The following is a 17,097-nucleotide window of genomic DNA, read 5'->3' on the forward strand; positions in this document are numbered from 1 at the left end:
TCAGTTAAATAATGGGCTGCCTTGAAGAAAGCAGGGAGACAGACAGACTGATAAATGTCGGCACAAATCACGCATGGTTAAGAAGCACATTCGCAAAGGGGGCATAATCTTTCATCGACTCACTGTTGAACTTTGAGTTTTTCATGCTTCGCATGTAGATTGTCAGAGTTCCAAAATATTTTTTTTATAAAAATATATGTAATAAAAGCTTATTAAGTGATCAATTTACAAAAATGTCCACAAGCTTTTGAAGCCCATTCAAAACAACACAAAGAAATGCTGATTTGACACCAACCTCATCGTCTTTTCTAAAGCAAAAGCTAAATCGATTGAGGATTAACTTAATGAATAAAAAAAATATATCTTAAAACCTATAATTCTGTACCAAGAGATATGAAACATGAGCAAAACAAACTCAAACTCGTCCCCAGTGGAGGCATCTTAACAGTAGCACAGTGGGGGTTGGCACATGCTCTATGAGTCATTGCAAAAGTGATGGTATTCTGGCATATTAAGAATAAAGTTTACTCAAGCACTCTTTTGAAAAAGGGAGCGTCTAAAAAAAAAAAAACCCCTCTGGGAATTAGGCGTGGCGACTGAGTTTATCCTGAAAAAATGCTGCGAGAAGTGACGCCAGAAGACGATTTGTAACTTATCATTATATTGTTTTGTGTTGTGCCACGCAAGGGAGCAGATGTGTGATGACATCTGGGAGTCCTGCAACCCTTATTTACAAGGCAGCGAGGGTGAAGTATGCAGTGGGTGGGCAAGACGACATCATGAGGGGGATGTACGTGCAAAACGGGTTACATTGTTGTGCGCCACCTAAAAACTCAAGGAGCGATGAGAAATTATATAACATCAGGCCTTTTTTAATGCGTTTCCTGCCCCCATCACTGTAAACTGTAACTTTGCACATACTGAAAGAAAGATCGAAAGAATAACAATGTCAATTGAGGTGATCTGAATTTTTTTTTTTTTTTAAAGGGCAGTATTGTTTATTCCAAATGGATTATCCCTCTATCGTAGATGTTCCCTCTGCAGAAAGCATGAGACCTGATGAACATCTCCCTGAGTGCCCTCATATGGATTAAGAGCGAGGAGCTGATGAGGAGGAGACTGTGGAGGGTGTCGTGGGTGGAGGAATGTCGACGGGTGCTCAGCGGACATGCCCCGTCCTGACTTATGGGCCACGGTCCACTGACAGCAGGGAAACACCATGACTGTTTAAACCGAGATAAACCCAGAGTTCAGTTTACACATCTCAACACATCGCAAAGACGGCAAATGTCTATTTAAGAGTAACCGATACCTCAGAGCACTTCCACACAAAACCGAGCATCTATTAAATTTACCCCAAGTGCACCTAATCCTCTTCATCGTTCACATCTGGAGTTACAGAGTGTGATGCACGTCAGGAATTCTACTGGATATTTTGTCAATTACAGTGATAAATAAATGTCAGACAAGGAAATTTAAAGAAACACTCACACACAAAGATTTTGTGCACCTCGGCATTGAGATGTTGAAGCAGCAGAATGCAATCTGCAACTATTAAGGAGTTTTGCGAACTCTGAGAAAACTACTCCTGATTTTAAACGATAAAATTGCAATAAGTGCCTTCGGCAAGACGTGGACAACCTGAACGATTATGTACATAAACAACCATCAAACACTATTAGCTTAACGATTTCTGCAGTTTTACACATCATCTAAATAAGCAGTTATGATGTGACGATTAGCCCACATTTGAGTAATTTAGCAATTCTTTACAGATTGGTAAACCTCCTCCACCCATCTTTACTTCTGAGAGACTTTACCACTCTAAAATGCTTTCTCGGTCATATTACAAAAACCGCAGCCAATTCAGTTAATCGGTTTGCAAAATGCTACTTTTTCAGCCTTTTGTTGCCTCTGTGCAGCTTTTCTGAGATGTACCGTGTCATTTGAACACAGTAAACGGTAAATGGACTTCACTTATAGAGCGCTTTTCAACCGCATGAGCCGCGCCAAAGCACTTTACATCGTTAATCACATTCACCCATTCACATTCACATACCAATGGAAGCTGCTGCCATGCAAGGCTCTGTCAATCTATTAGGAGCAATATAAGGTACAGATTGGAAGGTTGCAGGAAAACGATTTTTTAAATCCTTTTAAAGTTTTATGTAATAGTAAATGTCTTACTTTATTATTTAGTTTAGTTTAATTTGCTCTAATGTATATTTGTTAGGTTTTTTTTCAAATGCCCATTTAACACATTTTCCACAACCTTTTTGCAATTAGGCAGTAGTATGCATTGTGCTATAAGGAAAAACACAGTTTGCTAATCCATGATACATTGTACTAAAATAACAGTTTTGTTTTTCTTTTCAGGAGTTGTTGGTTAAACAACAAATATTACAATCAAATAATAGGAGAGTGTATACAGACCCATATGAAACACAAAACACAAGAGAGTGGCGGAGGCGGCTAGCACAGTAAGAACAAAAACATTTAAGAGGAAGCTTAATGTTTCCTGAGAGGCACTTCACTGATATTTTGCCCTGCTCTCTACCAAAGTGTGAAGATAAATATGATATGAATGAGAGGCGAGCAGGTGAGTGTGCGAGAGCCTGGAAACACCTCACTTGACAGGAGGTGGGCTTTATCACAGCCCTTCACTCTAGACAAAACACGCAGCACCAAACAAGGACAACACTGTTCCAAAGTTGACTGTGCACCCAAACAGCACATGGCTGAGTTGGTTAAGGCACGGTGCCACGGAAAACAAGCAGCGATTTACATTCCTACATGCACAGACTGCATTCTCCCAGTTATCTGCATTAGTTTCGCAAAAATAAACTTTGCATTGTTTGGCTCTGAATAATGAAAGAAAGGCATCCCATCGAAAATAATTTTGGAGAGAGAAGAAAGTGGCGGCAGGGCATGGTGACACAGTGAGTGTTTTCATTGGGCACATGTGATGTTTGCGTACTGTGTACCGAGTTGTGTAATTCAGTACAGCAGCTCGTTGCATGACAGTGATGTGTACCAGACTGAATATTGATTGACCACATCAATAAAGTAAAGGGAGTAAATTGAAAAAAAAAAAAAAAAAAAGAGCGAGAGAAGCATGTCATCTGTTTTTCCACTGGGAGAGAGGCTGACGCGGCTCCACAGTTCTTAGCCTGCCTGTCTTCTCTCAGCAGAGTTTTTCTGTCGTGGTGTAATTCATCCAAAAAGCAGTTTTCTTCAGTCACAACTTTAATTTTCCACACCTGTGTTCGAGCTTGGCAAACTCCTTTTTGTTCTGCAGCGAGCTCGCCAACACCTCCTGCTGAGCGATGGCTACCACGGACCGTAACCGGCAAACAAGCCAGAGAGGCCTGATTTGGCGTCGCGACAACCTCAAAAACACTGGAAGCATATTTTCGTGCAATTGGGAGGATACAGCTGGTTTAGCACTCCCAAATTCTCAAAAGAATGATTCTGTTGGATTTGGAATAAATCACTTAAATTAAGAACCCTCCTGTGTATAGTTTGAAAAACGGATCAACTGAAAGATATGCAACTTCCTGTTTTCCTCCCATCCTTCTAGTGTTAAGAAAGTGACTATGAACCCATCAGTCATAATATTATCAACACTGACAGGTAATAAAGTGAATCTCTTTATTGATGGCTGCTCAGTAGTTAAGCATGTTCTTCCTGCGTGTGGGTCTGTCTTTTCTTGGTTCGAAGATTTCCCGTCATGGACACAAAGCATGCAGGTTTCAGGTTTATTGGTGATTTTCTTGTAGGAGTGAAGTGTGAGTGTTGTGTGTCTGTGGGTTGTGGACCCCTGTACATTAATCATGACACCTGTTAATAGGTGTGATATATGATTGCAAGTAAATTTTGTTCCTTAAGAAAAAAAAAAAGAGGGGCAGTCTGAGTATTTGAGCAACTTTGTCAAAAAACCAACTGAAATATTTCGATGACTACATTAGAGCATTTTGAAAACTGGACGTCTTGTGGGGTGTTCCCTGTCAGTTGTGTCTATTAAAAGTGGCACAAAAAAGAAAAAGCTGATTTCATGTGTGGGCATGCCATTTATACTCCTTTTTTCCAGTGCCAGATACCAAAGCACACCTTGAGAGGTCTAAAGGCTTTGACTGCTTTTAGAATGAAAAGAAGGATCTCCACAAGACTACCAACAGTACACATCAAAAATACAGTTATGTCTGTTGTATAAAAACAGTTTAGTGCATTCTTAATGTACATCAGAAATTATGATTAATGACTTAGAAAAAAAAAAGTAAGATGAAATGAGATGCGTACCTTGACAAGTTCGCTCGTTGGTTAGCAGCTTGTAGCCCTTCTTGCAGCTGCACTCGAAGCTCCCCACTGTGTTTCGACACACATGATCACACCCCCCATTGTTCAGACGGCACTCATCAATGTCTGTGAATACAAAATCTTAATGAGGAGTGGATAAAGCAAATCACTTATGGCAACTGAAAAGTGGAGAAAATGATGCTTAAACCCAGGGTACGTGACTTTTTTTCCTCACATGCGAGTAAAAACAGACTGCGAATATCGTAATAAATAGGCTTTCTGTATGAGACGTTTGCACATCTTGCAGACATTTAGCAAAGGATTTACCGAGTGCTCAAAAGGGCTTTACAGAAGTATACAGAGTCATGTCATTCTTGGTGGTCTCATCACTACAAAATACCATTTTCTGGTATAAAGATATTGATTATGACAGCTTATCATGTCATGACAGTGAACTAAAGATATCTGTACGAAGCTAATTATGGTGAAACATTGGAAAAATCTCTGATGGGAAACATTAAAACTTGAAATGAGCTGCAGGGATTTATTTAGTGGTCTTCAGATGGACTAAAAATGTATTTGCGTGTGGCTTTAATGGGCTGCAGCTCCACACAGCGAGGCCTTGAGGCAGTAAAGCCTTTAAATCACCGCTGTCCATCTCCTTCCGATTACCCTGCTCTTTTATTTCTGCAGCCAATACTCAATCGATATGCCGTGTGTTCATGCCTGCTTTAGATGACCGCGCCCTCTCTTGACAAATTTGGCAGCGGCCCTGATTAATTCTGAATCATCATCGTAAATGAGGCGTCTGCCTCTTGAGGGAGTCATCATCATCTGGTTGAAATAAATGCATGAGAGATGGAATTAAATAATCCGTTCCTTGCTCCATCTTCGTCTCCGCTCCTCACAAGTGCCTGAAGCGAGCTCCTGTCTTCGTTTGCCAGTGCTGCCTGGGTTTGTTCTCCTCATCTATTCTCTCAAACTCCCCCAATATAAGACAATGCACCTTTTCAGCATTTAGTATCATATAAAAGAAAACATAGAAAGCAAGTGATGTCCTATCTGTACTTTCCTGAAAACTCAAATCATCCTCATTCTCTCTAATGATAATAAAAGCACACATAAACTTTTATAATAATTTATTACATGCAAGATAAGTGGAAAAAAAAAAGGCTACAATGTGCAGCTTGCCTGAGCTATGGATGCTCTGCAGACATTCGGGGAGGCGATGGCGTTACAGTGGGAAAAACTGTCAGAAAAATTGATGGCATGACAAAACATTGCTCAAAACACGTCAGCGCTGAGGAGGTAATAGTCGGAGATGGGTGACATGGTGTCACACACCGTAGCAACACTCTTGCTGCAGCGAGACAGAAGTTAATAAGAGGGGAAATCTAACTGGTGGGGCTGGGAAGGCGCTAACTGGGCGTGAGCGTGATTAACTCTACAGTTATTCCTGCGAGCTCAAGGTGGAGCCAGAGAGAGGCTCCAGCGTGCCTGGCGAAGCGACGAGCGGCGGAGATGAATTTGGTGACAGCTGGACAGGTTCAGCCTGGAACTGTGGGCGGCGGGCGGGTTACCTTTGCAGGTCTTGCGGTCCGGTTGCAGAGTGAAGCCAACAGGACAGCTGCATCGGACTCCTGTCACCGAATCGTGACACGTACTATCGCAGCCGCCATTGTTCACTGCACAGGTCTCTGCAGTGAAACAAGCACTCAGTCAGACGTTTTCCCGGAGAAAAAAACATGGTGGCCTACTTATTCCTCCACACTGAAACGGCACACATGCATACAGGCATCACAGTGAAAGGAAGGGACGTTACGTACACAGATCATTATTGCAGTGCTCAGTTTTAAAAGAGGAAATCAAGATAGAAAACAGGACAGAGTTGTTAAGAAATGTTAAGCACTGCCGAACAAGGGTTTTCAAATTTTTCCTCTAAAATTGTGAGTAAAAAGCGAGTGTGTGGGCTTGTTTATCTTTGGTCAAGGTGAAAAGTCCTTATAACTACTTCAGGCATCTGTCTCTTCTCTATTATCAAAGTAGTTTTCACTTCCAGACAAATGCGAACAAAACACTTTTCCCTAGTTTTTACAAAACCTTCAAGGCATTTTGAAGTTGGGGGGGAAAAAAAAAAAAGCAATTTCAGCTCCCTGGCCCTTGTGTTGGCTACACCGATTTGAAAGAGGCAGGTAGTCAGTCAAGACGGGATGGCTGAGGTCTGATTCTGAGACAGTGACAAATTTCACAGACTTTTCCATTTTAAGCAATGGTGAAATCTGGAGACATTTGGCCTCAATTCAGAGACCAGGTGGGCCTCACTAGTTACCAGCTTTATAAAAATCCCCCCAACCACACACCCCAAAAAAGCTCCACGTACTTGAGAGCAAAACAAACAAAACAATTTTTGTGAAACAGCGGCTTTAAACTGCCGCGAGGCGAGTGGTCATCTACACAGCTCATCACATCTCTCTAATGGGCTGTAGGAAACTGTCTGGCAGCTCCTCTGAAAAGGAGCCAGCACAGCTGGCACAGTCCACAACTTCACACTGGCAAGAAGATGGCCACTCGCACATGACATTAAATTGGGATTGCAGCTGTATTTTTTTCCTCTCTCTCGTTTATTTTTTTTTAAATACATAATGAAACACTCTTTGACGAACCATGTGATCCTCGACAGCCAACAGCAGCAATCATTAAAACCTTGGAATATCGCCTATATCAAAACAATAAAGGTGCTTTCAATGAGGCCAGAGGACACTCTGACTTAAAGCAAAACATGTAAACACAGTGTTTGTATATACTCAGCGAGCTTTGTTCAGAAATGAAATCGTCACGACAAAGGTCACTAACTTTGAACTACAAGAAATAATATGCTATATACTGTTATAAAGGCTGGGTTTGTCCATCTGTGACTTTGCTTTCGGTTGCACATCTTCTTAGAGAGAGCTGGGATTGGCTCCGGCACCCTGAGACCCCGAACAAGATGAAGTGGCATCAAAGATATGATGGATGTTACAGAATTAAATGCCGGTACATGGTGTTACACTAGACTATTTGAAATTATTTATATTACTGATGTTTCTGTAGGTTTTATACATTTTATTTCAAATTAAAGCTTTTCAATAAGGTGTGACCTTTGTGGACCTTTCACAATATAATACTTCAACCAGTCAGGATTTCACCGTTTCCTTCCTTCGAAAAAGGTGGCGTCGCACAATCGCTCACTGCTTCCTGATCTCATGGTCGCCAGTCTTAATTAATTACATTTCATCTCCAATGAATATTATCCAAACACTCAAAAATTGCAACCTGTTTGAATTCACCAGGTTTAAAGTGTCATGTGTGTTTTAAAGAAAGTGGGTTAGGGTTAGAAACTCAACGCTTCCTCATGTAAGACTGTATAACTGTTTGACCGGTAACTAAATGATTGTTAAAAAAAAAGAAAAAAAAAGTGTTATTTACGAGTAAACAAGGTTATAGAGCTGCAGTGTCCAGGGGCTGAGTCCATTGAACGCTGCGGCCTTGGTCGTCTTTGGAGGACAAGTCCTTTACGGGCTGGGTAATTTGCAGGGTAAAGCCAACAAGACGAGATGATTTATGAGGCATTCCCGGCCTCACGCTGGTTGCTAGGTAACCGTAGCGTCAGTACCGTACCACGGGGGAGAAGGGAATTGTCGTGCTTTGTGTTTTTGGTTACACCCTTGCTGGAGATGTTTCACTCAGCACAAGTAATATCACATAACTGTAAGTTTATGTTTCATTCATTTTAACTGTAATTTGAGTTGAAAGCCGAGGCTGGCACTCGAACGGGTTTTCCTGTCCTGTGGCTCTGATGCCAGTTAAGAATGGTGCATAAGCAAAGAAGATCGTTTGCTTAGTGCTATGAATCTTGGGATATGTACGTTTGTAAAATATACACCTGTTCGACCTTTTGTAATGTTGAAAACAATGGAAACGTCTCGCTGTGCTGGGACTGATGTTATTAACCTCACAACCCCTGAATATGGCAACATGCACATATTTAAACAAGCCAAAGTCATTCGTTCAATAGCTGGTAACCTTCCTTTAAATTAATTAGTTTAGTAGCTCCACTATTTTTCTCAGATGTAGTACCTTCACAATAATCACAAATCAGAATAATTGCAAACTTTTCATAAATATTACTGTGAAACCTTTGTAGACAATATTCAGGCTCCATAATCGTCACTATTTTAATGACAGGATAAAAATGCCTTTTTATTGACTTCAAAGCCAATGAATCAACATTAACGCCAGAGCTTCTTCGGTCAGGTGTTTCCCGTATTCTGTCTAGCTAAAACGATCACAAGGGAGCACGATACCTCATACCAAACCAGACTGGAGACTGAAGCACTGCGGGTTCACATAATTGCAAAGTGTGAGCAGAGACGGTTGGCAGAGGAGCTGATAAGGCAATGTTGGGACATGCCTCCAAAACGCTTAGTCAGACAGCCATCTCACCGAACGGTAATGATCATGTGTTAAGAGAGCAAAGAAACATTTTTGACATTATGGTTTTTGTGAAGAAAGAGTGGAGATGCATGCCCTGGTATGTGTGTGGGTTTGTGTGTTTTGGATGAACACCAGCCACCTCCTGTGCAGTGCACCGCGTTGGGACACGCAATTACTGTAATCGCGGGCCGACTTTTTTTGCAAATGCTCTCTAATATGACACGCCGGGTGTTTGGTCTAATGCTGAGACTTTACCGTGTAGGTTTCATACAGACAGGGTCAGACGGTGTACATCATCTTTTGGCAGAAGCCACAGGATTTCAAGCTGCGGCACTTCTAGATTTACATCAGGACTGTTGACAAGCCTCTTGTCATCAGCCATTTAGGTGGGCCACGATCCAAACACATCAAGAAGTGAATTTACCCACAAAAAAGGAACAAGACTGACAGTTTTACGAAGGTAATCGATGCCCCGTGTCAAAAAAAAAAAAAAAAATGCAAAAGAATCTTTTAAACAGATTTGAGTTCAGATTTGCTAGCCTTTCTGTGTAAAGTTTGCATGTTCTTCCTGCATAGTGGTTTCCTTCCCACAGCCCAAAAAATATGCGTACAAGGTTAACTGGTGCCTGAAGTGTGTATCATAACCAGCTGGGGTCATCAGTCAGATAAAAGGGTTTAAACGACGTCTGATGGATGTTTGGATTTTGGCAGCACACTGGTGCGGTGCTTCTACCATTGATACTTGACCTGCTGTGATCTTGAAAATATATGTTTCCTTCCACATTGTTGGAGAGATGGATAAAGGAACTGATTTATCTGGGGAGTCTGAACACAAAAGTGAAGAGTAAGGCATGAAGCAGGAAGTGGTTGGCTTGCGCCTCCGTGAGATTTATGGGATGTTTTCTTTAACCCACATCGTAAAAACGTAACGTTTTTGAAACAATTACTCTGCTCCTTTTCCCCCCTTTGCTCTGTCTACTAAATAAGCCCTTTCCTTTTTTTTTGTAATTCTATGTGATAGAGAGCATATTTGAGCTACCCAGGTTCCCTAAAATATAGCAAAGTACTGCAGTTTATATGAAGTCATTCCGGTTTAGTCCAATTCTCTCAACCGTCGACACATAAGTTTGAATGAGTTGAATTACTCAGCGTACGATGAGAGGGAGGGATTTTTCAGACGACAGGAAAAAACCAAGTTAAAACAACAAATAATGGTAAAGGTAATTCAAATGTCATTAAAGCTTCATGTTTTATTAAAAGTCAGTGTATTGATTTAATGTAGTACCTATTAAATTCAATGCAAAACTATAATAAAGGTCACGGCAGTGTTGGTTGGTTCGTTGTGGGATTTAATATAGTTTTAACCCTGAACTCTAACTGACACCAGTCAATAAACGCCATGAAGTGACGATGAAGTTGCTAATAAAGATTAAAGCCTCTATTTGGAAATGACAGGAAATCTGGAATTCAACCAAACTTTACCACCTGGTTTGAGCCGGTGTGCAGCTGGAGCATGAGTTTAGAATTAATCTTGTGACGACTCCGTTTTACTTAGAGTTCAACAGTTTAGCCCCTTGTGCAATACGAATTAAATCATTAAATCTTCACTACACTGGGGGAGAGTAAAAAAAGTACTGGTGAAATGAAATAATAATGAGGTATTTGTACTTCCCTTTATGAATGTTCCTCGTTTGAACCTACTGGCAGGTGAGTCTGCATGTTCTTCTTTATGCTTTCTCGGTCAAGTGGTGACTATAAATTTCCCACAGTAATGTGGATGATGGTGTTTAACTCTCCAATGGAGACCTGTCCACTGAATACCCTGCTTCCCACCCGGCGTTGGTCAGGATACTCTCCAACCCCCCACAACCAGCGACTGGATCAAGCACTCACAGAAGATGACGGATGGATGTTTGGATTTTCTTGACCAAACAGCAAATATGCAACCAGAGTAAATTCACTCAAAAAGAGCAGCACTTATTTGATTAAAACCAAACTAAATCTCTGAGGTGAGTGTCCTCCTCATAGTGTATGCCACACAATAAAAAAAGCTATATTATGGGCTCATAAAATTTCCTCCAGGTACGGCCGTGAGGCTGCTTTAGGTTCGGTACAGTAGCACAGAAAAGCAGAAGAAAAATATGCAAACTATATCTCCTGCTCCTTTTATTGCTATTTCTGAGAAGAAGAAAAAAAGAAAAGAAAAAACAAACTAGGACACAAATTCTTGAAATAGGTCACACTGTAATATTGTAGTATGAGGGAATGCGGTGTGCATGTACATACAGTAGTAACGACTCCCAACTTAAAACAGCATTGTTCGACTTCTTACCTTAAATTGGCTACTCCTCTGAGATCAAGCCTCCCCACACATGGTATAATTAAATCGTAAATCTCTTTGATGTATCAAGGTTTGATACGTCTTCACAGATTTATGAGCTTATTTTTCCTGGTATCTTTGCCATTTCTATTAAAACACAACTCCTGAACTTTTTTGCTGGATCGCATTAGTGATATAATCGGAGTTTCAATACCGCTTCTCTCATTTCCCTTCACGTGCTCCATCGTGAAACAAAATGCCGTCTGGCCACAAAACGGGAGAAGAAACCGCTTCAGTTGATTATATTCAGCATTTGCTGGACACGCGTGAGAGAGAAAAAAAAAAAAGGGGGGACCCTGCGTTTCATCTTTTGTATAAATCACGTGCACATTACTGGCTCCCTAAACAGAGTTAATAGGCCGTGACGACGAGTCCGGGAACACCGCAGCCGAGTGTTTGAAACGGCGCAAGCTTAATTTCACTCATTTCAATCATATCAAAACACAAATAATGAAGTCTTTGGTCGGCCTCCCGAAAGCCATCACAGGCAAACCGGTGATGTTTGAGACTCCCGGGCGAAGCCTTGGAGCCCTTGTGCCAGTGCATCCTCGTTCAAGAAAGGACTATATTGCATCTAACTATAGGTGTAGTCACAAACAACCCCAAATGGGAAGCAAAGTGTGAGTAAAAATGTGTACATCGTTTAAACTCTGTACAGCTGCATCTCAAATATGAATGTCAATGAAAATGGCCTTATATTGCTATTTCTATACTCATAACTCTTACTTTTCCAAGCGTCAAACTTTTTTTGTGATAATCATGGCCTCAAGTTTAAAAAAAAAAAATGAAAAAAAAAAAAATCTAATGGTGCAAAATATTTTAGCAATCTCTATTTTCATGATCCATATGGTAAAATTATTTATAATTTTGAAAGAAAGCTTCTAAAGAACAACAAAAAAGCTTTAATTACCTCCCTTTATGTGTAATTAAGCTAAGAATTAATATCAAATTTTAAGATGTATTCATATGTATGTAGAAATTATTAAATATTTTGATATAGTCCCAGTTTCAATTTATAACATGGTCCAAAATGGCTGTGGCAGATGGCCGCAATGTGTTAACAGAGTCCCATCAAACTAAATACACAACTGCTGGGTACGTTGAGAGTGAAATCATTTGGGTACAAAAATAATATTTGAGGAAGCCTGAGTCTTTATAAAAAGTAAAGATTAGGAGGGGAATGGGACCATTCCGGGAAAACAATCTGCATGCAAATTGCACAGGTGGAAATGAACCATCCCAAATGTTTCTCAACATATTGCTTGAATCAAAGATTGAGGTTTTTTTTTCAAACTGAAGATTAGGAGAGGTTCCCAATTCTGTAAACAAAAGTGTTTGCAAACAGTCCAGGAAGTGATGAACATTGCATCCAAGTGAGACAAAACAAGTGAAAATGATCCTGTTGTATAAATGATTGAAACATATACAAGCCTAAACCCCCAGTTTTATGATGTGGTATAAACTGTAGTGTCTCTATCTGGCTATGTAATGCTCATACCACTAGTCAGAGGCTCCCTGTTTGCAGCTGTGTTTTCAAAAGGTGTGGTTTGACATGGGCAGTGGTTGTTATTGAGAGGGCATTCAGAGAAGGAAGAGGAAGGTGGTGGGGGAGTCAGAGGTCGAGGGTCAAGAAGGACGATGCCCCTGTGGGGAGGGGAAGGGCCAGATCAGTGCCTGCTAGGTTAGCTTCCTCTATTCCCCCCCCACACACACCCACAGACCCCCAGAGAGAGGAGTCAGAAGAACACATATTTACCATTAGGGAACAGCTGTGGGGCTGCCTGGGACTGGACACTCCTCTCTCCTACATGCACACACAAACACACACAAACACAAACACACACACACACACACACACACACACACACACACACACACACCACGCACGCACACATTGCAAAAACACCACTTTAGTTCTCCGTACACTTGAACCACACAGTATTCGAGTGTGAAAGCAGAGAAGAACTAGTTTCTTGTGTTTTAGTCGATGTCCACCTTATTCTCAGCCTTTCTGCGACAGTTCATGTCGATTCTCAAAATGCAGTATGCCATGATGAGTACAGCCATAAACTTGGCATGCAATGTATAATGTGCCCATATTTAACTTCTGTAAGAGGCGACCGAAAGAAGTGACCGTGGAATATCAGGGACTAGATCTGTTAACATGACAACTGCCATTCACTGACCATTTGGGGAATTATTTCATGATCGACTGCAAAAACAAAGTTCCCATTAAAGTGATCATGTTAAAACCTTATTATGAATTAAAATCCAAATCCTGATGACAAGCTGAAAAATTAAGGTTTTTCTCTTGACTATGTTTGTTTTAACACAGTGTGCTATGAGCTTGTGTGCCCATCAACATTTCTAACATCTCACCCACGTGCAACTTGTCTTTAGCAAAAACAGCAGAGGTTTCGAGAGGTACGGTGACCCAAAACTCTGAGGTTACACGGACCATAATGAATGCAACTGAATCCTGATGGCATATTAACATCCGTCTGATTACATCATCCTCGAATTTAATTGAAATTCTGATCAGATGTGAGGAGGTCATGACACCCTTTTAATGTTCCAATCAGTGTCCATGTAAATCCCATTGTTTTCAACTGCCTGAATTTGACATGTGGTTGTATGCGAAATATTATGGGATTTCTTGGTGCATATAAATACCAAGACGACCAACACACAAGACAATATGGCCTTCTGATCGGAAAGAATTCAAACGACAAACACGAGAGCAGTTCATTGACACTAGCCCCACTTGACATGACTTAAAAACATACCAAGCATTCAGCTTTGACTCTGCAGCAGCGAATAAATGAAATAATCGAATCATGAACATCAGAAGCATCAATGCCACACTAGTTTCCACAGGAATTGCATTGACCAGTGAGACACTGTTCTGGAAAATCTCTATTCTAAGAAACAGAGTTTCACAATCTTTAGCGTCTAAATTTTAGACTCTAAAAGCAGGTACATCAGAAAGGACACATTAAACAAGCTACTTGTACTGGATATGTCTCTGAAGAGAACGAACAAGTTTCATTTTCCTTTTATGTTTGACACACTGTCGTCGTTAAGCTCCAGTGTTGGTGACGCCACAAACAGCACAACTTGTCCTTGATCTCAAAAGACTTAAAAAATAAACCCAGCACGACCGTAGAGACATTTTAATTTTATCTGAAGCCACTTCTTCAGGTCGTCCGCTTCATGTTCAGTAACAGAAAGCTAAGGTATGATCACATTATCTCATTTATAGTGTGACGAGTTGTTTTCGCACACTTTTCCCCCCCAAAAAAGCTCAACCAACTTTTTTCAGACGGCAGTTTATGGGAGTAAACAACGTCAATTCATGAAAGGCATCAGTGGACAGGGAATAAGGTGGAAAGCTTTGTTGATAAGGTATTATTTCTCCTGCCTTTAACAAATCATTAAGGATCATTTATGCTTGCAGGAGGTGATAATGACATGACAGAATGACATTATGCTGTTGCAAAAGAAAAGACGACGTCTCAGTGGTGAACAACTGAACAAACAGCAGTAATTACTTTCCAAATACTGACAACAAAGTGATAATGACAGGTCTTGTTCTAAACTGAAAAGGGTGACATCTCAAGGCAAAAGTGTTACCTTGCAACATGCAGTCATGCAAATATTCCGCACAGCGCAGACAAAGGGTGGTTTTGTTGTTTGCGTGTGAGAGGAGGCTTTTGCTAGTTAGTATGAGCACTGCGAACCTTGACAGACGAAGCAAGTGGTGGTTAGTGCTGCGAGCTGAAAGTCAGGGACAGCCAGATTTGTTTCTGCACTTTATGGAGTCTATTTATGGTCAGATCATTTCAGAATTGATGTCGTTAGTCAAGTCTCTCAACGCTGACAGTGGCTCAACCGTATAAATTATGTGCTGTCACTCAGAAAGTATTTGAGAAAGCATTAGCGTTGTGCTGTTTTCAGCTGCTGTATAATTTATGTCAAATTATGGCTGTTAATTGAAGGCTTTTAACTCGACTAATTGTACAAGCAAAAGCTGCAAAGCGAATCCCACCTCTGAGTGAATATTTAGCTTTTCACACTCAGCTGCAGACCCACAGTACGCAGACCTTTACATTTACATGTGCCCCCGATAAAGTGAGACTTAAGGATTGGCTACATGGATGAGGTAGAAAAATCACCATTTGAAATTCCAATCAGTTGTTTCACATTTTAACGCAGCTTAAAAATAGTAATTTCAAAATTAAAAGAAAAAAAAGTGTAATCAAAGTATATACTCTTTTGACGGGTTATTATAGCATCCACAGTCGGCTCTTTAGAGGCACCAGATGAAGAAGCAGATGAAGATGCAGCAGGTCAAACAGTAACACCACAGAGCATGCACAGTTCAGAAGGACTGCCACAGCTCCACCAATATGTCCCAGTCCTGACGTGCAGCATCCAGAAACCATGATTCTCAGCAGTTGGAGGACAGGGCACTGTGAGATGCATCTGACTACACCAGCATGAATGCACAGACCACCCGAAAAGAGAGCAACATGTTTATGTCATGGGCATATGCCTGCAGACTCCATGTGTTTACATGCATGTGATGCATGCATGCAGGATACACGATGTACTGTGTGTTCGTGTGGTTGTTTGTGTAGCTTTCGGTTTGTATTAGAAAATGCATCTCTCACTCTGTGTGCGTGCGTGCGTGCGTGCGTGCGTGCGTGCGTGCGTGCGTGTGTGTGTGTGTGTGTGTTGTACGCGTGCACTGTGGCCAACTCTTCAGATGATTGAACTCCTGAGCATGTCTGCATCTGCCTACTATTTGTGAATGTTTATGATTTGCTGTGCTAACAGCATGAATGCTTCCACATGATGGTTGCTCTTTTCCTCATATCTCAACTTACTAGACACACAGACCCACAAACAGACCTGACTTTTTTTTTTTTTAGGATAGTTTCAGTCAGAAATGCTCCCAATAAGAGTATGCATTTGTGAGAATATGACAGTCGATGTTGTGCCACCCATGCAAGCCTTCCTACCACAAATACACCCCCCCCCCTCCAGTCGGCAAAGTAACGGCAAGGCGAGTCAGGAAGGATGAAGGAGAAACACTTTCAAACTGAAAAGTATATGGCACATAATGCACAACCAGTCTGGGTTTGGAAAAATGCACACAGAATGAATGAAAATGTGGCAGAATGCATACGAAACACCCGGCAATTTGGACTGAAGAGTGAAGGTACAGCATACTGAAGGAGCCCACCCACCGAAGAACAAAGCCCCTGACAAGGCAAGAGCTGTTTTGTAATCAAGTGTCGTGTTGTTTTTGGATGGGGTATAGAGAGACTGAATGAATCATAAACGATTCCAATCGATAGCGGAGCTAAACAGATTGCATTTTCACTTTGTCCTGTTTCTATGGATACCCTCGACACTCTATAGATGATTTACTATTTCCGAATGCGTCGGCTGAACATTAATTATCGCTATGTGTCATGCAGACGCGTGTAAAAATACAACAGACGCAGCAGGCCCATTTTGTTACAATTGTGACTTTTAAAACGTGATTTCTTTGTTTCTTTTCTGCACAGAAATACATAAACATGAATTTTTTTCTTCAAAACAGAGTGAAGTGTTGTTTTTTTGTTTTATGCAGAGAGATGATTATATTAAACCTGGAACCCCAGACTGAAATAGCAGTGCACCCCTTTTCGGCTTTTTAACTGTTCCATATATAAACAGCAGCTTCAGCATCTATATTATTTTTTAGCTATTTTCTCTTATAGAAGAGGTTTCTCTGAGTTTGTTCTCATGTGGCTATGGTTTTATTGAACCTCTTGTCACTCACTCCTTGGTCTGTGGTTCATTTGGCAGAGCCTTTGTTTTATTGAGGTTTTATTAACTAATTTGCAGTCTGAGAGATGGGGCGCCCCCATGTCAACCTCAGAGAAGCTTCACCTATG

The 17,097-nt window shown here is 41.0% G+C and overlaps 1 protein-coding gene across 3 annotated transcripts in view; it reads right to left on the bottom strand.

Annotated features, from left to right (window-relative positions):
* The window catches only part of scube3 (signal peptide, CUB domain, EGF-like 3), an 84,860-nt gene that overhangs the window by 13,410 nt on the left and 54,353 nt on the right, over nucleotides 1–17,097 (bottom strand). For 2 of the 3 annotated variants that reach the window (XM_080496644.1, XM_080496643.1), the window contains exons 7-9: nucleotides 12,906–12,953; nucleotides 5,877–5,993; nucleotides 4,300–4,422 (exon numbers count right to left, since the gene is read on the bottom strand). In XM_080496644.1, coding sequence (XP_080352770.1) covers nucleotides 4,300–4,422; nucleotides 5,877–5,993; nucleotides 12,906–12,953 — 288 coding nt within the window. The remainder of the gene's footprint in view (nucleotides 1–4,299; nucleotides 4,423–5,876; nucleotides 5,994–12,905; nucleotides 12,954–17,097) is intronic. The other variant, XM_080496645.1, reaches the window with a different exon arrangement.

Source organism: Blennius ocellaris (genome assembly GCF_963422515.1).
Source record: "Blennius ocellaris genome assembly, chromosome: 5".
NCBI lineage: Eukaryota > Metazoa > Chordata > Actinopteri > Blenniiformes > Blenniidae > Blennius > Blennius ocellaris.